This window comes from Miniopterus natalensis, chromosome 1, assembly GCF_054644295.1.
Source record: "Miniopterus natalensis isolate mMinNat1 chromosome 1, mMinNat1.hap1, whole genome shotgun sequence".
NCBI classification, from domain to species: domain Eukaryota; kingdom Metazoa; phylum Chordata; class Mammalia; order Chiroptera; family Miniopteridae; genus Miniopterus; species Miniopterus natalensis.
Window position 1 is genome coordinate 139,979,903 of NC_142081.1, and position 22,843 is coordinate 140,002,745.

General features: G+C 37.4%; 1 protein-coding gene across 1 annotated transcript in view; it reads right to left on the reverse strand.

The window, feature by feature from the left end:
* Positions 1-4,364: 4,364 nt before the first annotated feature.
* ARHGEF38 (Rho guanine nucleotide exchange factor 38) overlaps positions 4,365-22,843 on the reverse strand; it is a 121,133-nt gene continuing 102,654 nt past the window's right edge. Inside the window, exons 8-14 of the mRNA XM_016223592.2 lie at positions 21,800-21,904; positions 20,082-20,204; positions 17,064-17,375; positions 12,757-12,900; positions 11,730-11,928; positions 11,323-11,582; positions 4,365-4,550 (exon numbers count right to left, since the gene is read on the reverse strand). Of these exons, the coding sequence (XP_016079078.2) occupies positions 4,365-4,550; positions 11,323-11,582; positions 11,730-11,928; positions 12,757-12,900; positions 17,064-17,375; positions 20,082-20,204; positions 21,800-21,904 (1,329 nt within the window). The remainder of the gene's footprint in view (positions 4,551-11,322; positions 11,583-11,729; positions 11,929-12,756; positions 12,901-17,063; positions 17,376-20,081; positions 20,205-21,799; positions 21,905-22,843) is intronic.

A 22,843-nucleotide genomic window follows, 5' to 3' on the forward strand; every position in this document is an offset into this window, starting at 1 on the left:
CATCCTCTAGATTTTTTTTTTAACAATAACATCTCTTTCAAGTAAATGCTAAAGCGTGTCTTGCCTGGAGTGTAATAATCGTGAAAGCGGTAACTGGCCTCAGAGATACAGCTTGAATTCTAGTAACCTTGGAGTACAGATTCGTTATATTGGAATAATTTTGTAGATCACAGAAAATTTAATGACTGAGTTTTTATATATTATGCAGTATGTATCAGAGGAGGGAGGTAATTGAAAAACTGACTTTAGCTCTAGCTGGTTTGGCTCAGAGGTTAGAGCGTTCACCCGTGGACTGAAGGGTCCTGGGTTCGATTTTGGCCAAGGGCATGTGCCTCAGTTGCAGGCTCCATCCCCGGCCTAATCGGGGCAAGTGCGGGGAGCAACCAATTGATGTGTCCCTCTCACATCGATGTTTCTGTCTCTCTCCCTTCCACTCTCCAAAAAAGCAATGGAAAAAATATCCTTGGGTGAGCATTAAAAAAAAAAAAAAATTAGACTTTAAAAATGCTAGCATTCTATAAATAATAGGATATCCCTAAAGATTAAAATCTAATGTCCCATTGAAATTTAATTACTTCCTCATCAGCTACAATGTAAACGTATATGTCTAATTTAACTTGAATTTGTGAGGTGTAGATGTAGTTAGTGTTGAGCAGTGCACTGAGTACCTCATAATGAACAGGATTTAAACAAAGTGTTTTTTTTTTGTCATCTTAGAATATAAAGATTTCCGCTCTTTATTCACAGGGATTTAAGAGATTTTTGCAATAGACCAAAGGAAGCTTATGGGAAAAATGAAAAAATTTTAATTCTGTATTTCAGTAAAAACTCTAATTTTTGTAAATCCTCTGAACTATTCATCACAGGCACTTAATAGCCGGCTCTAAATGTCCAAATTATATTTTAGACAAAATATGGACAATACCAGCACTTAAAGTATTATATACAATGCTGCATTTGTATGATTAACCATGTGCACTCTGTCTCTCTGCACAACTGAACCTTCATAGAATTGTTTTATACTAATGAGTACTAAAACGAGATACTGTTCTGAAACAATGTGGAATGTTCAAGTAGTGGCTTTGTGATTTTTCCATGACTTACACACCCATGGTAATTTTGTATTACTGTTTTTTTTATAATTTCTAAACTTTGTTATATATATTACTAATTTAAATCATCTATTTAAAAATAAATATTAGATAAATTGTGTATATATATAATATACACTTATTTGTTTTACAAAGGAAAATAGCCACAAAATGTTTCCCTTTGTTCTTGTTAAAAAATAAAAGCCAAAAACCTATTTCAGACAATACTGTACAATAACATTTAATTTCAAAAATATAAAAAAATAATTAATTAGCTTTTCTCATGACAGTTCTATTTTTGAAAACTTACACACATTTTAACTATCTTGGGATTTTATTTCCCTTAGGCCCAACAAAATGATGCCTGGCCTCAAAATTACAATTACTTGATTTTAAACATCGTACTAAGATAATGATATTGTATAATGTAAAAAAAAAAAGAGCCTAAATGCCAAATGAAATGTAGGTTGTGTTTTTAAAATAACATAGTTTTACAGTAGTACATGTTCAGCACAGTAGGGGGGACTGCAGTAGGTGGCTTCATTACAACTCGTTCAGCAGCTCACTGCAGCTATGATTTCAATGGTGTGGTTCCTTCATAGGTCAGACAGGAAGCATCAATCCTAGGACCACACAAGTAGACAAAGCTTCTCATATACATCTAGTCACTATTTCAGCCAGAAAAGCAAATATGTGCTACTCTACTTATATAATTCTGTGTCTGGGGGCAGGGAGAGTATTAAGGTCACAATTTAAATTTCATATATATAAATATATGGGTAAGATTTCCCTACCGTCTTGGTTGTTGGGAACATTCAGTTTCCATAATTAGCAAGTTTAGATTTTCTTTTGCATTACCCTAGGCAAACTGGAATTTACTTATATTTTATTATTGGGTACAAAGGACCATTTATAAGACATAAAATCTTTCTGTATATATTTTTTTTAAAAAAAGGTTTTTTAACTCAAAAGAAAATATTTCATGCAAAAATGAGTTACCAGTAGAACCTTAAAAAGCCATATTTAGATTAAGAATTTTAGAAACAATACAAGACTCCCTCTTATCCACAGTTTCATTTGCATCCTGCCCCAGTCAACCACAGTCCAAACATATTGAATGGAAAATTCCAGAAATATCGCACAAGTTTTAAATCATGCTCCATTCTGAGTAGCATGATGAAATATCATCCAGCTCTGTCCCACAAGGGACGTGAATCATCCCTTTGTCCAGCACATTCACACTGTATATTCTACCTGCCTGTTAGTCACTCAGTAGCCTTCTAGGTTATCAGATGGACTGTTGAAGCTTCCCAGTGCTTACAGTAGCCTAATGCTACATCACAATACCGAGGACGTCATTCATTCACAGCACTTCATCTCAGCACGCAGACACTGTATAATCTCACATCATCACAAGCAGGGTGAGTACAGTACAGTAACATATTTTGCAAGAGACCACATTCACATAACTTATTACAGTATTTTGTTATAGTTGTATTTTATTAGTTACTGTTTTAATCTCTTACTATGTTTATCAATCTTTATTATAGATATGTACGTATAAGGGAAAACATAGTATATATAGGGTTTGGTACTACCTAAGGTTTCAGGCATCCACTGGGGTCCTGTAGCATATTCCTTGTGGATAACAGGGGATGACTATCACAAAATGTGAACTTTTCTGTTGTGTAAATGCCTTATGAATATCTGTGGTTGTACATGTCATATATGTATGTAAAAGTCAGCAATCCTCTGAAAAGCAGCACGCTTCATTTTATTATTTGTATTCCTTAGGGACATATGTAACAGTATATATTATACAGATCAAATCTTTTAAAGTAATTTTAACTTTAAAAAGATTGATGTCATATTAGCACATTTTATACAGACAATGAAAGTCCACCTTATTTTGGTTCTTAAAGGAAACCACTAAGTCAAATTTAATTCAATGTTTTTTTCTGTTCCATAGAAGCATCTTTAGTTCAATAAAATGTCTTGACAAAATATGCCTGAGATGTTAGGGGACCATTCTGAGCTATTCCCAAATTAAAGTTCAGTGTTCCAGGACATTGTGTTACAGCAGATGTTAACCTTGGTGCCTGCCTTGTCTAAGTACAAATCAGCAACTAAAAATATTTGCATGTTGGCTCAAAATATGGAACACACATTCCCCATTCATCATCCAAATAACTGAGTGATCCAAAAATATTTCCTCATTAAAATATCATAAGCAATCATGTAGGATAGTTTTTAAATAACTGTACTCTCAAAATGGTTTAAGCAAAACAATAAAAATAAACCTAAGTATTTCATTTTCTCTAGGCTAGAATCATGGAATTTCTTGTAGCCCTTGTTTCTGAAAACCTTCTCAATACTTAAATATGGACCTGAGAGGAAAATGGGCTTCATCAATGTCCATTATTTGCATCACTGAGCTTTGTAACGGCAAATGTATACACTCCTAGAGGGTTAGTACAGCGTAGTGCTTAGGAGTGGGGACTCCAGAACCAGGCCTAGGTTTGAGGCCCCGCCCTACCACTTACTGGCAATGTGGCTTAGGCTAAATTCACCTCTTCCGACCACAGTTTCCTCACAACGTTGTGTCGAATAAGTTACCACATATAAAGCATTTAGAACAATGGTGTTTGGTATGCATTTGGTAAATGTTATTTTGTTCAGTTTTTTCTTCATTCGAAACATATTAAAGAGAGGCCCCACATCAGGCTTCTAGTTGGCTGTTAATTATCAATTCCTATTCTTACATATTTAGTACACTCCCTGGTTCATGCACATATGCATATAATCTATACCATGTAGTACACATATAGATGTATAAACCATATAATGAACATAGTATGTGTAAATGTATGTATGTGCATGCATGCATAACAGACGTGAACAAGAAAACATTTTTGAGGCAAAATGCATAATAAAAAAATGAAATACAGTAAATTGAAAAAAACCTTGCCCTTAGATTCAACCTTTCATGATGGTAAAGAACACACTCTTTCAAAGTATCTCCATTTTAGGTAGTTGATAGTTGGAGCTTGGGCTGTTTGTTTGCTGTCTCTGTTTAGTGTTTCCTTCAACATATATTCTTCATAATACATTTTGAAATAATCTTGTTAGGAAGCACAACCTTCCTTAAAACCTGATTCAGTATCAGTTCATTAGTTTGGAGGTTTCTTGATTTCTAGGTCAACATTGTGATGTCAGTATTACGAGGTAGTCCATCAACAACCTGACAGAAAATAAGTCAAAAGGCTGATTTTCTTAAGCATAAGTCATCTTCCCAAGGTAGTTGGCTGGTACGTATCCTTTTTGCCCATGAGCTTCAGCTAACCACCACTCTTTATTGCCACTTAGGTCACAAAATCTAAGTATATGGACCCTTTGGTATACCTGAAGGCTGAGTTCCTGGCTACTCCGTGCTTCAAAGGCATGAACTGCATAGAAAATCTGGGCAAAGAAGCAAATGACACAATTAGAAGCAGAACCTAAAAATGTTGACAAACGTTAGTAAAGATTTCCAAGCTTTTAGAAGGAATGCTAGTTTTCTTGTTTTCCCAAAGTGACATTTCCCCAACTCCTTCTGCCAGGTGTACTTTGCTACTAAAGTATGGTCCAGATTAGAATAGAGTGAAATAGGCATTCTTATTGCTCTGTTGGGAGGAGTCTAGACTGTGCTTGAGGGCATATTGGCTGTTTCTACTAGAAGATTTTTTAAATATTATTTTTTTATTAAATTATAGCTCTAAGACTTTGCTACAAAAAATAGAAATGTTGACAGATATTCTGCACAATAATGTTACTGCAATACCCATTTATAAGGTGAAAAGTGGGAGAGAAGTGAAAACACGGGAGGTTCAGCAAGAGGGTAAGTTCTAGACCTTACACAAAGGAAATCTGTAGTCATTACAATGACTAATAACATGGGAGAATGATCATGATAAAAACTGAGCAAAAACGACAAAGTACAATAGAAGCCTAATACTGTTAGTTTCTTTGGTAGAATAAGAGGTGATCTTCATTTTTACTTGTTTCCTTATTTTCCAAACCTATATAATGACAATGTATTAAATTTGTAATATTTCAGATATTTTAAGTGAGCTAGAAGAAACTAGTAAAACACATTTTAGTCAAAAGGATTTTTCTCCAACCTCAAAAGAATACTTCATAATTATCAGATGTATAAGAATAAGTGTTTAGTCCATCTTCCACTAATATCCTACGACTGTTAATAAAAATGTTAGTTATGGCATAAAATTAACTATGGCAAACAATCAACTAATAACATTTATTCGTTCATTCATTTAATCATAACTTATTAAGTGCCTATTAAGCGCCAGATATTATGGTATCAGAGAACTTGTACCTGACCTAGGGAAAAATATGTTAAGAAAGGCACACACAAGAACAAAACTAAACAAATAAACAGCCTGTGCACTCAGGTGATACATCAGCTGATTGTGAGCTGGTTTTTGGAATAAGTAATCTTTTATAAGTGACAAAGTTGAAAGAAGTTGATAGCATATTCAAAGTTATAGAGATGAATATATGAAAACAGTATATGGGACAGGCAAGCAGATTAATTTTCTCAAAATTGAGGATCAATGTTTGCCCCAGCCACATGGCTCAGTTGGAGTGTTGTCCTGTACACCAAAAGGCTGCGTGTTCCATCCCTGGTCGGGGCGGTAACCATTCGATGTTTCTCTCTCTCTCCCTTCCCCACTCTCTAAAAAAAATATTGAGGATCAATGTAAAACAGGAAATTATGAGAAATAAGGTGATTTGTTGAACAGGAAGAGATTGGGCAATGTGGGGAGGGGACTATAGTTACAGTTTAGGTTGTTCTTTAAATCTTGAGCTGTTAATTTAACTTTTGGTGGGATTCTGGTAACACTGTTTGTATACCATCTCAACAACTGCAGCATGAGCTCCACCTCAAGGACAGGAACCATGTTTCAACTTTCCTCCATTGACACAGTACTAATTCAAATATATGTTGATTTGACTTGAAAGGCAGAAAGGCTTGGATATCATACAAGAACATATAAGAGATCATCTTGTATCATACAAGGCAGATTGTTGGATATGGAATATTTTGTAATTTAAAAAGTAAACAGCCATAGCCGGTTTTGCTCAATGGTTAGAGCACTGGCCTGTGGACTGAAGGGTCCCACGTTCAATTCTCGGTCAAGGGCACATACCTTGGTTGCAGGCTTGATCCCTAGCACTGGTCTGAGCATGTGCAGGGGGCAACCAACCTATGTGTCTCTCTCAAATCAATATTTCTCTCTCTCTCTCTCTCCCTTCCACTCTCTCTGAAAAGCAATGGAAAACATATCCTCGGGTAAGGATTTTAAAAAAAAAAATTTTTTTTAAACTAAAGAAAGTAGCTGCCATAAATTTTTGAGCAATGGAGTAGCAGCAATAATAACTACCTCTTATAGCGCATGTGACAATTTACATGTCAAATGTGCTTTATCCCCAACAGCCCTGTTAATTGTGACTTGGAGAAGTAGCAACATGATCTTAATCACAGGGCTAGTGGGTGCTGCTAGGACCGTATCTTCTAACCCCTGTACTTGGTTCAGTTCTCATACTACTTTAGGAGCAAAACTTTTATTCTAGCAAAGATGTGCTGAGTGTATTTTTGCAGAAAGGGACTGGACTCTAATAAGAAACTGCTCTGTTTTTGTCCTTTATGGAGGATTTGGTTTGCAAAAGCGTTCAGGAATATGATGTACCATAATACAACTTCTGAAATAATCTGTAAGAGCCCACATTAGCAGTTGATACCTATTTTTTGTCATTTTTATACATAATATATATGCTTTACTAATGCAGCTATAGATTTTTTAGCAGGTTGAATCACCTACTAATAATGTAGGGGGAAGGGATTACAGCACTGAACACCACCACCACCCCCACAGTTGAAAATCCACATATAACAACCCCCACCAAAAAAACTTTAATTACTAATAGCCTATTGTTGATGGAAAGCCTTAAAATAAACAGTTGATTAACAAATATTTTGTATGTTATATGTATTATATACTGTATTCTTATAAAAAAGCTGGAGAAAAGAAAATGTTAAGAAAATAATAAAAAAGAGAAAATAGATTTTCTGTATTTATTGAAAAGGTCTGCATATAAGTGGACTGCACATTTTATGTATTTATTTATTTTTAAATTTTGTAATAGGTTTAATCCTTATTGTTGAAAGTATTACAGATGTCCCCTGTTATTCCCCGCTGGTCCCTCCACCCTGCTCCCATGCCCTCCCCAAGCCTTCCCCACACTATCATCTGTCCACGGGCTATGCATATATGCATATAAGTTACTTGATTAATCTCTTCCTGCCCTCCCCCCGTTCCCTCTGAAATACCTCAGTCTGTTGCATGTTTCAGTGTCTCTGGATCTGTTTTGTTCATCAGCCTATTTTGTTCATTAGATTCCACATATAAGTGAGATCATGTGATACTTGTCTTTCTCTGACTGGTTTATTGGAGTGTACATTTTAAACCACTGTTGTTCAAGAGTCAATTGTATTTGTGGTCATCTTTCATTTTGACACATATTCTCTTAAGGGGAATATATAAAATGTTCCACCTACGTCTGCTTTGTCTGAAATTATAACAGAGCTTATATTTTAAACACTAAATATAGATTTTCATGAAATTATAAATTTAAAGTACAAAATTATGGCATATATTTTCAATATGTTAGGTGATTGTGGTCCAAAATTAATTCAGGATGAGCAGTTTTCAGTTTTTATATAATGTGTTTATGCCTCCATTTAACATAAGATAGATACTCAAAATGGAAATAAGTTTACTTTTAAAAAGACAACAGTTTGTAACATTAGACTACCCATTCAAAGTTGTTATGGATTTAAGAGCTAAAGGGTTTCTTATTTTTTAAATATTTTAATTATTCTAGGATGTATCTTTCTAACTTTCAATGTTAATATATTTTGGTCCAGACACACTAAAATTTTACTAACTCATAATCATCTGATTCTTTTTTCCTTGGCATTTCTTAAAATATATTTTATTGGTTGCTTTTTAAAGCTCTGGCTCATTTTATGTACAATATTCTATGAATGCAATCCAGTTCTCCACAGCATTACTTTTTTTATAGTACTTTGCATTATTGTATTATTGACTCACACCCATCTTGTTACCCACTGTTTATAACCACTAGAGCTTTCCCAGTTCAGCATTTCCTTACTCTATATTTGTGCATTTAATTATTCCTGAGTGAGCCACCTTACCTGTCTTCACTGAATCTCATTTTATTGATTTCATCCCAGTTTTCCAATTAGCAACAACAAAAATCATAATATATTTCAATATTCCTTTCCAAAACTAAAAAAGCTGCAAACCAGCATTTGCAGTATTATATGGAGCTCAGGAAGCCAAAATAGTTATATTTTTAAAATGCTCATCTTTCTCTCTTACCCTCAGGAGCAAGCTTTCATGTTCTTTAGTTACCAATTATGTATCGTTATTACACAAGTAATTTTTTAAAGAACAATTTTAAATAAAGGTAAGCAAAGCAAGAAAAATAGAAAGAAACCATTCAACTTGCTTCTGGCCTTCCTTTCTTTGTTTTTTGTCTTTTTTTTCTACTTACCTACCTGAAGTGGTAATAAACATGCAATTAGAGTACACATTTTAGCAACCTGCATTTTCACTTGAAAATATATTCAAAAATCTTTTCATGCCATTAAAACTCTCTAAAGCATCATTTTAATGACTAGTTACATTCATTATGCTCCAGCTTGCTGACGTTAGAAGCACATTCTAAACAATAAGATGCTAGCCATATAGCATTATTATTATATAAGTAGTTGAAAATGTAAAGATGAAGGACCAGACAATGAACTTAGGATTAGCAGCAAAAACAACTAACTTGGAAGAAATAAAAAATTATGTCCAGGCGATCGTGGTTCGATTCCCGGTCAGGGCACATGCCCATGTTGCGGGCCTGATCCCTAACTGGGGGCATGCAGGAGGCAGCCGATCAATGACTCTCCCATCATTGATGTTTCTATCTCTCTCTCCCTCTCCTTTCCTCCCTGAAATCAATAAAGATATATTAAAAAAAAAAAAGACATCTTGCCAGAGAAAGGACAGGAATGGCCAATAAGTACATGAAAGATACTCAACAGCATGAGTCATTAGGGAAAAGCAACTTAAATACTGTTTGATTCACATTAAGATGGCTATAATAAAAAAGACAGAAAGTAGGGCAACTATATGAAAAAACTGAAACCCACAATCCTCATGCATAGCTGTTGGGTATATAGCATAATGAGCCACTTTGAATAACAATTTGGCAATTTCTTTAAAAAGTTAAGCATAAATTTACTATACCAACAAGAAATTCCACTCTGAGGTATCTACTCAAGAGAAATTAAATCCACATAAGGACTTGCACACAAATGTTGATAGCACCATTATTCATAATAGAAATTACCCAAAATGTTCATCAACTTGTAAATGGATAAACAATATATACTATCTCTATAGAATAAAATACTATTAGGCAATAAAAGGCAACAGAGTACATATAGATACTATAATATGGATGAATCTCAAAAAAATTATGGTAAGTGAAAGAAGCCAGCTGCAAAACACCACATATTGTATGATTCCATTAATACAAAATAGACAAAAAAGGCAAATCTCTGGAGAAAAAAAGTAGACTACTGATTTCCCTGGACTGGAAGGGGGAAAGAAGAGTAACTGCAAATGGGTGCAAAGGATCTTTAGTATGAAGGAAATGTTCTAAAATTGGATTCAGGCAACAGTTGCACAACTCTGTTAATACACTGAAAGTCATTGAATTGTATACTTAAAATGGATAAACTTCATGATATGTAGAAGAAGCTTAATAAACGCTTAATAAAGCTTTTTAAAAAAATATTAGTCATGAATTGGACAGCAATCAATGTATTGTTGATGAAAGAAACTGAATAGAAAATATTCTTGAAGAGCAGTACGGCAGTGTCTATCGAGATTTTAAATAATACATATCCTCTGACACTGATATTCTTAGGGATTTGCCCTACAGATATATATGTGCACAAACATAGATAAACAAGGATCTTGCCTAAAATGTTGTTTGAAATTTTAAGCATCCCAAAATATTCTAAATGTTTCTTATTAAGGTGATAGTTATATAAATTATATCCACAAAATGAAATACTATGCAGAATTTTTCTTTAAAAAAGAGGCAGATATTTAGGTACTGTTGTATAACATACATTATTAACTGAAAAAAGATTAACATGTGCATGTTCCCACTAGTATAAATATATAAACATGTATATGCATGATGTCTGAAAATATATACCTGAATATTGTCTCTGAATCAGAGGATAACTGGGGAGGGAATAAAGGCCTTCACTTTTAATATATATTATATATATAATCTTTCTACTTTTTAAACTTTCACTAATAACATGTATTACCCTTATAAAAAACAAATAATTAATAAAAAGCCACTAAACTAAAAAGCAAGTTAAGAAAAGAACCAGGTAACTGGGTAGTTGGTCACCATTTGGGGATTAACGGTTAAATATAATGAAACTTTCTAAGGTAGAAAAAAGGAACCCTATATTATAGGTAACTTACCATTTTGCAAAAGGATCATCCCAGTAGCTTTTGCATTGATGCAGTGAGGGAAAAGTAGCTCTTAAAATTTTCATTATAGATTACATGTCATTTTACAAGATTAAAAATGGCCAATTCATAGATAGCAGTGAAGACAGTGCTCTCAGAAGAATTAGGAAAATTTTTCCACATGCTATTAATGGTGGCAATCTGTTCAGTATGAGCTGTTTTCCTCTGATGGGGGAGTGTAGAAAGACCACCTTCACTCTAAGTACACATCACAGCAGGGGAGTAATGGTAACACTACTATTTATTGTCTACTCTGCTGCTGGGTACTTTACATATACACATTATCTCTAATCCTCACAGCAACTCTGCAACATAGGAATTAATGTCCTCTTTCTTGCATCGGAGGAAACAGTCTCAGAGAATGAATTCCTTGCAAAAACTTGCATAGAGAGTAAGTGCTAATAGAGTTAGGTCTCCTTGACACCAAAGCTGACACTCTTCCAACAAGTCTTACAGTAAGAAAGAGTGCCATTAGCGAGAACATCTCTCATGATTTGAGCAGCCAAGCATTTTGACTTCAAGGTTGGAATTCTTACCTGTTCATCTACCTCTTGGAAACTGTCAACATCAGTGCCATTTGTTTCAAACTTTCCACATGTGCCACTAAGAGATGAGCTGCTGTCACTTATGCTACCATCCGGGGTGCTTGTGACACTGTCCCTAGCTGGCCGCGGAGACACAAAGAGGCTGATGTTATCAAAATCATCATCGCAGGACCTGTTCTCAGCATACATCTTCTGTACTTTTGCTGGATTGTAGGGTTTTAGGAAGGAAGAATATACATATCCTTTTACAACTGGATAGGAATTAAAAAAAGAAGAAGAAACAAGGTCATTTGTATACACTTTCTAAACATGTGTGTTTAGAGAAGCCCACAGAGGTCCCTGGGAAAATCTCAACCAGAGGAGGAGGTAGTTCTGTGCACCTTAAGCAAAACACTTACTTCCCGTGTCAACAAGCCACCTGCTCGTACTCCCCAATGGATCTTTCTGCTCCATCACAGCCACCAACTCCCCTTCCAGAAGATTTATGTCATATTCTTGTGTAGCATTGCACTTGCGCTTGGCTTGATACAATTCCTCTGCACTGTAGGTGGATAGAAGTTTGGAGCGGTGAGTGTCAGTTTGACGTGGCACTTCTGGCTGGGAGAGGTAAGGAGAAATTTTGGTTTAGATAGACGTATTATGAAATCCTCACTGGGTTAATAAATATTCATCCTCTGGAAATTTTTAAAATGTTGAAGCCATACATGGATTTGGGATTACTTCAGTGCTGAGGCATAGATTGGGTTATTATTGTGAAGTATCCAGCTGAGTTACACAGTGAAAATATCTCTAGTTAGCACAGGAGGGCAGTGTTGTAGAGAAGAAAGAAAATTCAATGAAAATAAGAAGGCAGAGGTTCTAATCCCTCTAGTATGTTGAACAAATTTTTAGTTCTTTGTCATACTGTAGACATTTCCTTGCATATTAAGCACTTGGTAAATAATATTTAATTAAGTAAATTGTACATGTGCATGTCTCTTTTTTTCTGGGAAATAATGTCAGTAAACTAGGCAGGGGTCAAGAGGTCTGGCCTCATGCCAGGTCTACCATCAAGTGACTTTGGGAGAGCGACTTCATCTCTGCAGCCTGGAGTTCCTTATCTAGAAAAAGTAAAAGTTTTGAACTATGCAACTGTACTCTATAAAATGATATTCTTTATTCAACAGGTACTTATGGAGTGTCTACTTTATATCAGACACCATTTTAGTTGCTTGGAATAAATACACCACGTACAAAACAGATAAAAATCTATAAGCTTATAGAATTCATAGTATAGAGGGTAAAAATAGACAAAAAATCTGATCTGCGTAATATAAGTGTGTAAATTATTGGATATTAAAATGAGATAAGTGACATGGAAAATAATATATTATGACTTAAATAAAGCAAAGAAGTGAGTCATCGTCGTGAACGTTACAAACTCACCAGAATCTGCACAGGCTTCTTCTTTTCAAAACTAAGTTTCCTCTCAATAAATGTGGCACTGTTATCCTTTACAAAATTCAGATTTTGAATCTCTTCCAGTACTCTATTCTGCACTTCAGAGATGTTTGAAACCAACAGTGGTACCTATAGGTAGAAATAATATGGCATTGTTCCCAGAAAACTACTTAACCATGTTAGTACTGAATTTAGTAGAGCTGTGAAGGACAGTTGAGAAAGTACAAGATAGCTCCGCAGTGAAAAATTAGGTCAACATGAGAACTCCTAGATAAAAATGGCCTAATTTTCTTTCTTTTTTTTTTTTTCTTTCTTTCTTTCTTTTTAAAAGATATCTTTATTAATTTCAGAGAGAGGAAAGGAGAGGGAGAGAGGGATAGAAACATCAATGAGGAGAGAGTCATTGATTGAGCCCGCAACCCAGGCATGTGCCCTGACCGGAAATCGAACCCCGATTGTCTGAATCCTAGGTCGATGCTCAACCACTGAGCCACACCCGGCCGGGCTGGCCTAATTTTCTTTCTCCAGAAATCACATCAAAATGACAGGAATTTTTTAAAAAAGATTCAAGCCTAATAAAAGGACAACAAAAGAAAAAATAGTAATAAAATTTTATGGAAAAGGCTCAGGATTTTATGGCAGTAGTCACCTCCAATGTGACAGGGTGGGATAGTGGGAAGTGGAAAGAGGCTAAGTGATTTTAAAACAAATCCGCAAATGTTTTGACATGTTTCCCACCAAGAGATGGAATCCATATCCCTTCTCCTCAAAACTGGGTGGGCCTTTATGAACACTTCAATGAGTCAAATGTTGAAATGAATAGAACAATGGAAATGATGCTGACTTTCAAGATTAAGCTAAAAAGGACCACACGGTGTCTGCTGGTTTCTCTTGGGACACTCACTCTTGGGAGACTTTTGTCACCGTGGAAGAAGTCCAGCTGCACTATGCCACTATATCGAAAGACCATGTTGAAATATCAGAGAGAAGGAGGAGGAAGGTCCATGGAGCCCCAGCTATTCCAGTCCCCAGCAGTTTGACTCTTCCATCATCATCCCATCATCAACCTCAAAGGGGCCTGAGGAAGTCTTTGAGAAGACTCGACCCCCCCAGCTGTTGATCTGACTGCAGCCTCATGAAAGACAATGAGAATGATGACCGGAGCCCAATAAACCCCCAGAACCATGACAATGATAATAAATGACTTTTGGCTGTTTCATACCACCACATTTGGTGTAATTTGTTTTGTAGTTATAGACAACTGGAACTGTTATGAAGCAGTTGGATCCCCAGATTCTTTCACATTTCAGTGAAGCTTGGCAGATGATAAAGTTTTCTTCTCTGCATATGGTAAAACAGAGTCTCGAGATTGGAGACACTAGGCACATATTAGAAAGAGGGTAATTAAGTGAGTGGACATACTTTGGACCCAGAGACCCTGTCAAGCAGTCCTAGCAATCAATCATTACCCCTCTAGGCTAAAGACTTGAGAGTCACCTCTGGAGATTCTGAGCAGCCCAAGAAGAAAAGACTTAGAGATGTTATCATCAAGTGTTCCCAAATGAAATTACAATCAGATTACTCTACACAAGAGTGAAGCTGAGAGTTTTCAACTCCTATGTGCTCAGTGCTGCCAATTAGTCCCCTACTCTGTCAACCATGAGTGATCAAGTATGTCACACATCTAATGCATTCCTCTAACATGAAAGAGTATGATGAAAAGCAAAGCAACCTGTCTTAATTTTAATGTAACAAAAAAGAACTTTTGAAAATTCAAATTATGAGAACAAAAATAAAGCAAAACATAGTTTTGAAGATTAAGTTAGGATAATGTCTTAGGAAGTAGAGCAAAGTAATAAAGAGTTAGAAAATAAGAAACGATAACAATATGAGAGGGAAAAAACAGGAGGTTCAGAGAGAGAAGAGGAAGAAAGAAAAATCATCAATGAAACATTCAAAGAAAGTTTCTAGAACTGGACAACATTAATTTTCAGGTTGAAAGGATCCCACCAAGTATCCAACACACCAAGGTACATCATCCTTAAATTTCAGACTGACGAAGACAACAGTAAAATGCTGTAAGCCTTTAGAATGGGATAGAATAGGGCTAGTACATACAAATAATCAAAATGGACCTCTGAGTTCTCAGGAGGAACAGTGGAAGCTAGAAGACAATGGAACAACTTAGAATTTTACACCCATCCAAACTATCAATTAAATGTAGTGGTAATATAAAGACATTTTCTCGTGTTCAAGGTGTCAAAATATTAACCTCCCAGTTTTTCTTTCTCAAGAAGTTACTCAAAAATAAGTTTCCCCACACAAAAGCATAAAGCAAGAAAGAAATCAGCATGAGATAAGGACATGTGAGTTCACACACAGAAAAGTGATAGAGGGAACTTGAATATTTATAGCAGCATTACTTATAATAGCCCAAAAATAACCCAAATGTCAAACTGATAAATGGTTAAATATAATGTGGCTTATCCATACAATGGAACATTTTTGGCAATAAAAAGAATTAAGTACAGAAACACACTAAAACATGGATGGACCTTGAAAATACTATGCTGAGCATGAAAACCAGCCACCAAAAAACCACATATGGAATAATTCAATTTATATCGAATGTTCAGAATAGGCAGATCTGTAGATACAGAACGGAGACTGGTGGTTGCCTAGGGCTGGGGAGTTTAGGGGGAAAGGTGGAGTCACCACTAATGGTTCAGAGTTTCTTTTGGGAGCCATGACAATGTTCTAAAATTGACCATCGTGATGGTTGCACAACTCCTGTGAATACACACACACAAAATTTGAATTGTATATTTTAAATAGGTGGAATTTATGGAATGTGAATTATCTCAATAAAGTTTGTTTTTACCCACAAAATAAGGGGCTGGCCATACACTCATGTACAGCTGTGCAGTAGACGATTATAAAGCTGTAAAAGGAATGAGGCATCCCTCTGTGTAGGGACATGGACGTCTCCCCAGGATATTAAAAAGTAAGTTGCAGAAGGCGGCTATGATATGCTAGTTTTGCATGGGGAATAACAATATATATTCAAATGTAATTTAATGGCTAAAAGTAGCCCTAAGTGAATAAAAATAAACTAATAATCATGGGGGTAGGAGCAGGAGATGGGATGGTTAGGAGAGAGGAGCGGGTGTGCAACTGCCTATATAGTTTTACATAGTTCTGCCTTTTGAACCATGTAAATGTAACACCTGATTTTCAATATAATTTAATTCAATGGATAAGTTAAAAATTAGATACACAAAAAATAAAGTAGGGGCAATTAATTTTCCACCAAATGTCCGTTAAATATCTAACCAGCTGAATGAGAAATAATAGACTTGAGATGAAGAGCGAAGACACCAAGCTGATTTTTTTAAAGTTGACATTAGGTTGTAAATATCTTTCTCCTCCTTCAGAAAAAAAATCAAATTATATCCTTACGTAACGATTTTCAACCTTTGTGCCATAGAAATTTTTTAAAAATGCAATACCTGACTATTTAGTCAGGGCCACTGACCTCTTTTCCCTCAGAATGTCAAATAAAAAAAATGACAACAGCCAACACAACAATAAGGTGTGAATGAGTCAAAATTATGGACCACCTCCCCCCTTTTTTTTGGTCAGATCAGCCAAAAATATATTTTTGGTGTGTCACAAAATTTTAGTAATTAGCTGAAGTGTGCCAAGACACACACACACACACACAGACACACACAGACACACAGACACACACACCCCCCGCCCCCCCCCCCCCCAGGCTTCTCTTCTTCGGAGGAAAACAAAACAAACGAAGACCAGTTTGGCAATTACCCCACGTCTGTCATTACCCTGAGACGGCCTCCCTTCTGGGTCCACATCTGAGTCATGGCTAACACTGAAAACCTACTGAATGAGAAGAGAATGCAAAATACTGAGAGGCTGCAACGTAGCATCAGGCAGGCGGAGCGACACTGGTGTCAGGAGCGAGAAGTGGAAAGCTGAAAGCGGGTTGGCGTTTGGAAAGGAAATCTCCAACGCGAACTGCGAGCGTGGAAGTCGTAGCGAACCTGACCTGCGAAACCCTCTTCAAGCTTCCTGTGGAGCACGGAGAGGGCCGCAGGCTATCCGACTGGCTCCGCGTTAAGTAAAAACCGCACGTGCACGCATGCGCACGCAACGCTCTCGCGTACGCACCACTCTCGCGCGCGCACGCACCACTCTCGCGCACGCTAGGGCCAGGCTGCTCCGCGCGGGCCTGGCGTCTCACAGACCCCGCAGGCCGAGGCCGTGCTTACCGGCCCCGCGGTGGAGTGAAGCTGCTGCAGCACCAGCGCCTGGTCCCTGAGGAGGGAGCTGAAACTGCACAGACAGTTCAGCAGGATCTTCCGCGCCGCCTGGTTGAACACCTGCAGCTCTTCCACGAGCTGGGCGTTGAGGGCCTCGAACTCCTTCTGGGCCAGGTCTGCCTCGTGTCCCGCCGCCCGCTTCAGGGAGCTGCTGTAGTCCAGCAGTTTGTCGTAGCGTTTCTGGATCAGCTTCTGAGGCCCCGGGAACAGGGCCAGCAGGGCGGACAGGGGCGTCAGGACGAGCTTCTGCAAGTGAGCTCCCTGCCAAAAGGAGGAAGCAAGCCGGTCACGGGGCACCCGGCGCCGTTACCAGGGGTCTCCCTCCTGCCCGCGGAGCGCGAGGGGCGGCGGCAGAACATCTGGCCAAGCCACCGGAGGAGGTGGTCATTTTCCCGGCTGCCTAAACCTGGTCAGGGACTTCCCGCAGCCGCCCTAGGCTCTGACACTGAACCTGGAGAGTGAGGGGAAGAGGAAAGCTGAAGCCTGCACACCCCAGATATGCCCCACGCGCTCTCTGCAGCTGCCGGTTTCGTCACGGGGTCGTCTCCTCCCACACTTTCCCTTCCAGTCCCGGCCCAGCACGTGGGGGGAGGGGCGTCTCAGGCCTGTGACGGGCGAGGCCGTGTGAACGATTCACCGGTTCACCGTCCACTTTTGCTGGCGATAGAAGGAAGAGAGTCGGCCTTTGAAGAAGAGACTGTGTCCTGTCGCTCCCACATCTGCCCCAATTTCCTGGCTACCCTGGTAGCTAATTTGGGGAGTGGAATTATATGCCCTATGCAGATGGTACCCCCCTTGTTATCGGCATTTTTATTCCGTGATACAACCGGCCACCAAATTATTGCTTCCTCTTTAAATACATTGAAGGATTAAGCTGATGCTGATTCTGTGTCTTAAATTGTCACATTTTCAGGCCTGAGTCATTGAACAATGAAATTCATATTAATGCCCCGCCCCATGCCCGACCCTGAGCACCCTGTATTAAATTTCTTTTATCTCTCTTTCCTCCCCTTCTATCCCGAAGGGCACAAGTATCCTATGTTTGCTGACCACCCACTGTTACCCTTTATCATACATGCTTGGGTTATGTGATTATGTTATGGCAATTTGGAAGATTTCCTTTTGTACCCCGAAAGATGTCCTAGGGAATCAGATCTGAGCAGCAGCTGCTATTAATTAACTTAAATGGCCTCGGGTAACTTTGAACTCAAGGGAAATCTAGAAGAGAGGAGAAACCAATTTTTTATTGGTACTAGCAATAGCCAACCCAGATAAAACTTGATGTCTAATTTATAAAGTAATCCACATGCACCTGCAGACTGTTAAATGAATCCTTTGACTAAGCAAAGAATCTGTTTATTGTTCTGGGATAAATTGCTGTGTTTGTGATGTGACTGGACTCAACAGGTAGTCCAGTTACAGTACTGCACTATAATTACAATATATATGCTGTGTGACATAGATGTGAACCAATTTACCTGTGCATGGGAATTGTAGTCAGAACAAATAAGAATCAGATTTCGTTTTAATATTGTATCCTATGCAAAATGTATAGATAAGTATCTTTCATGGTTAGATATAAACTCTGTGTACCTTCAGATAGATGTTTGATTTTTAAACAGAGTTAAAATATGTTACCTATAAAAAGTTACTTTTATGTTCAATTTTCTGATATTTTAATTTATCCTAATTTATCATCTTGTGGTTTTATGCAAGGTAGAGAAGGACACCTTGTCCCATCATTTTATAAATTCTGGAGCATTCTTAATGAGGGAGAAGCTATATACTATGTTTTTACATGGCACTTAATAAATATTTATTGACTTAGTTAATGAATTGGAATTAAATTAAAGAGCAAACCCTTAAGGACTTTTCTAAAATATGCATTCTGTAGTTAAGCCCAGAAAATGTATAAGAACTAGCCACACTCTTTCCATTTAACATATGTCATAAAATCTCTCCCCTCCTCCCTCTCTCATTGATCTAATCAATCATCTTAGTTCAGAGGTAATCTCGACTTTCTATGTTCCTGTGCCAGGAATGCAAGGTGCTTCTCAGTGTTTTTCTACTGTTTCAGAGGCTGTATCACTTCCTAGGACTCAGAAATATGAGAGCTATTCATTGGATGTCACAACTTGAGATGGAAGGACATTACTGAGATTTAGAGCCTGGTGTACCAGGAATGCTAAACACCCTTCAACACAAGGGCCACTCAAAGAAGATTTGCCTGACCCAAAATGCCAATAATGCCAACACAAAAATACCACTTTCATGGACCTGCAAGATGGTGAAGGAGACTATTATATTTTATATGTAATACTTGAAATACTATTATGTAATAACAGTACCTATGGAGCACAAGAGGCTAAATTAAAATTAGTATTCCTCAGACTAGTTTACCACCCAAGTATTTCCTTGGCTTAAGTATGTTTTTATGATTCCGAAAACTTTGTTTTATGATTCTGTATATTTTACAGAACTCTTAGAAAACAAATATTTATTGCAGAATGGGAGACATAATATATGACTCTTATGTAAAAGCCCTTTCTCAATAGGAAGGCTTTACTTTCGAGCCTACAGTAGGTTGATAAAACTCACATCTTCAGAGAGTGTCTTCATGCCTCCTATAAGGACTCTAAGAAGATCACAGCTTTCTAACTTCATAAATCTTTGCTATATTACATGCAGACTTAAACTAAATGTTGATTTTAGTTGCCCACTCACTACCCCTAGAAACATAGCCTAGGACCCTCTTAAATTCTGATTATAGTGAAATCTTCACCAATCCACTTTAAAATATTTAATGATTAAAAAAATCTCCTGTTTTAAATCTACTCATTTTGACATGAATATTTGCTTTAGTGCATGTTTTATTTCTAACCAGAAAAATAAAATAAAAATGAAAGGCAGCTTTTCTTTTAACCCTACTATTGAATTTGCATTTACCTATGAAGATAAATAACTTACGAAGTCATCACAGGGATTTGGGGCATTACTGGGGGCTTCTGCATGGTCCCCTTCTTCCTCCTCTTTGGTGCATGAAATCACCTGGAGTTCCAGCACACTCTGCAGAGCTAAGCCCATGGCATCCTGAAACCCAAGAACAAAATTACTCAAAGAGCAAAGTTCCGAAGTCAGTACGATGACACGTATCCCAGACGGGTACTTCATCAGCATAACCCTCCATTCCCACTGAGAGGCAGGAAGAAAAAAAAGGAAGGAAAAGAATTCATGAATACTCTGTACAATCCGGTTACACATAACAATCTGTCTCCTCACTTTCCCCCTATGTCACTTTCTCCTCGTGCTCTGGAGGAGGACACCCTCTTTATCAAGAGTCCATCTTAAATTCTCTCATTGGCTGTTCTTCAGCGTTCAATGCTTACAGATCCCTTATTTTAAATACCACTCCTCTTTGATTTATGTCTTCCGTTTTCCTTAGCGAATTTAATGCTCTCTTTAAGAGATGATGATCACATTTTTGTTGAATCAACTAGTGGCAATAGAAGACTTCCCTGTAGATGTTCCCAAGAGGCATTTACACAGCATGGAACCTTGTCACCAAATCATTGTGCCTGTCAATCCTCTGCTGTGGTAATTTATCTAAATGTGCAAACATTTGCTTCCAAAAACAGATATCAAAGAGAAAAACTGGAAAATGGGAAGGGCACCATTTAACTGACTTGCATGTAATTCTAGTAACTCTGTTTCGTAGTCATGACCCTTGTCAGGATGTTGTTAAGGACGCTTTGTCTTCTTTATGGGATCCATTCTGAATATAATTACACTGCCCTCCACTGGGCTTGTTTCAGTCTGATTCTCAACAAGGGCACAAAAACCTCACAGGGAACTGGAAATTTGTGGGGTACTTTTGTCTTTAACTATGGTTGTGTAAGAGCATTTGCATATTTTAATTTGTATTATTTTGTTAGAATTTATTTTCCATTATATTGATTTTCTTTTATGTACGCCTACCTACCTAAAGGTTGATTTATATATAAATTTCATTCAGAGCCATAAAGGGGGCATTGTGAAACACTAGTTGTAAAATACATAGAGGTGCTCAGTTTGTCTTAGAATTGTGTGATCGCATGCCTTTGCGGGGTTGGCTGCTAGGTAGCATATAGCTAAATTTGAGACCTACATGTGAGTTTTATGGGGTTTTTTAAATGGCCTTTATGTTATGGACTTTTTACTTTATAACTTCTTCTAATTTCTTTTTGTGTTCCTCTTTGATTTTCTTTTTTCTTTCAGTTCTACTCTCAAATTTGCAAATACGTGTTTCCAGTTCCCTACGAGGCTCTCATGCCCTAGTTGAAAATCAGACTTAAACCAACTGGAGTGCGTTATAATTATATTCAGTAGAAAGACCAGTTAGGAGTTTATTTAGTCAAACAAAATAAACACATAAAATTTCTGCCTTGTCTGCAGTTTTGCATTGGTGCACTCACGTCTAGTGTAAAGAAAGCATGCTGATGACCCGTACCATGTGTCAGCCAAATGAGCAGTCGTCCCACAATCTGGCGATTTGGATGGGGGAAAGGTTGAACAGGTAAGGGAACAAAAAACAAAACCCAAGCCTTTATAATGGCTTCCTTCACCAGCAGTCACATTCCCTCTTCATAATAACCATGGACTGCGGTACCTGCCGGCAGAAACATTGAAAACAGCCGTGTCTCCCTTACCTGTATATGTTGAAGACAGAATGAAATGTTCTTCAGACAGAGCCTCACAGTCTTTTCTAAAGATCTAAATAGCTTTTCTTCTCTATTAAAGGTGTTGTCTTTCACCTAAAATAGAGATGAAATTATTTATTTTTATAACTCAAATGAATCTGGTATTTAAAGAAAAGTATCTTGGACTGTGTTGGGCAGCACATCACCAAAAACTCCCGGTTGAGATGCAAACCTTTCATAGCCTGCCGACTGCCTTTAACACCGCACTCTCGGTGGACCGGCCCACGGCACCGCTGATGTGCAGCTAAACCACCGGCGCAGCTTAACTGCTGTTCAGCTTTCACGCTGTAAAGCTTCCCCTGTGTCACAGCAGCAGTAGGATGTAAAATGTTTCTCTGCTGCTTTTAATGACATGTATTATGGATGTACCCTTAGATGATAATACATTTTTCAGCTTATAAAATAATCCATAAAATAAAGTGGAAATCAGAAAAACAAAACAATCTATTGACTGGAATTTCTCGTTTTGCTGAAAAGACCTATTCCAATTTATTTCACTGTAGTTATTTAGAAAATATTCTTAGGTTCTAGGCTAAAGAAATGCGATAGTTCCTTACCAACTCAAATTTGAAAGATGATATGTAATCTCAGCAGAACTAGCCCTCTGTTAAGAAAACTCAGCAGTTAAGTTAGTGGTCACGTGTATTCAGTTATTTTTTGTTATCTTATATGTTAAGCGTTCAGAAAAATATGCTTTTTACGTGCTTGTGGCAGTTTCCAGGAGTGTGCACTTATTGTTGCTCTTAATGGGGAGAACTGTTTCTTGGCCATCGAAATGGCTACAAAGGTCAGAACCAGCCTCATGCTGCAGACTCTGTGTGAACATGCAAATGTTTCGCTGCCTGCGTTGTGCACTCTTCAGCTTGGTGCTGGATAACAACTGTGGCTGCCTCCGGTTCATATACTTGTTAATTTAATATGGCTGACCTTAGACCTAAATACATAGAAAATAGTGACCTCTTTTTTTTTTTTCAATTTCAGAGAGAGGAAGGG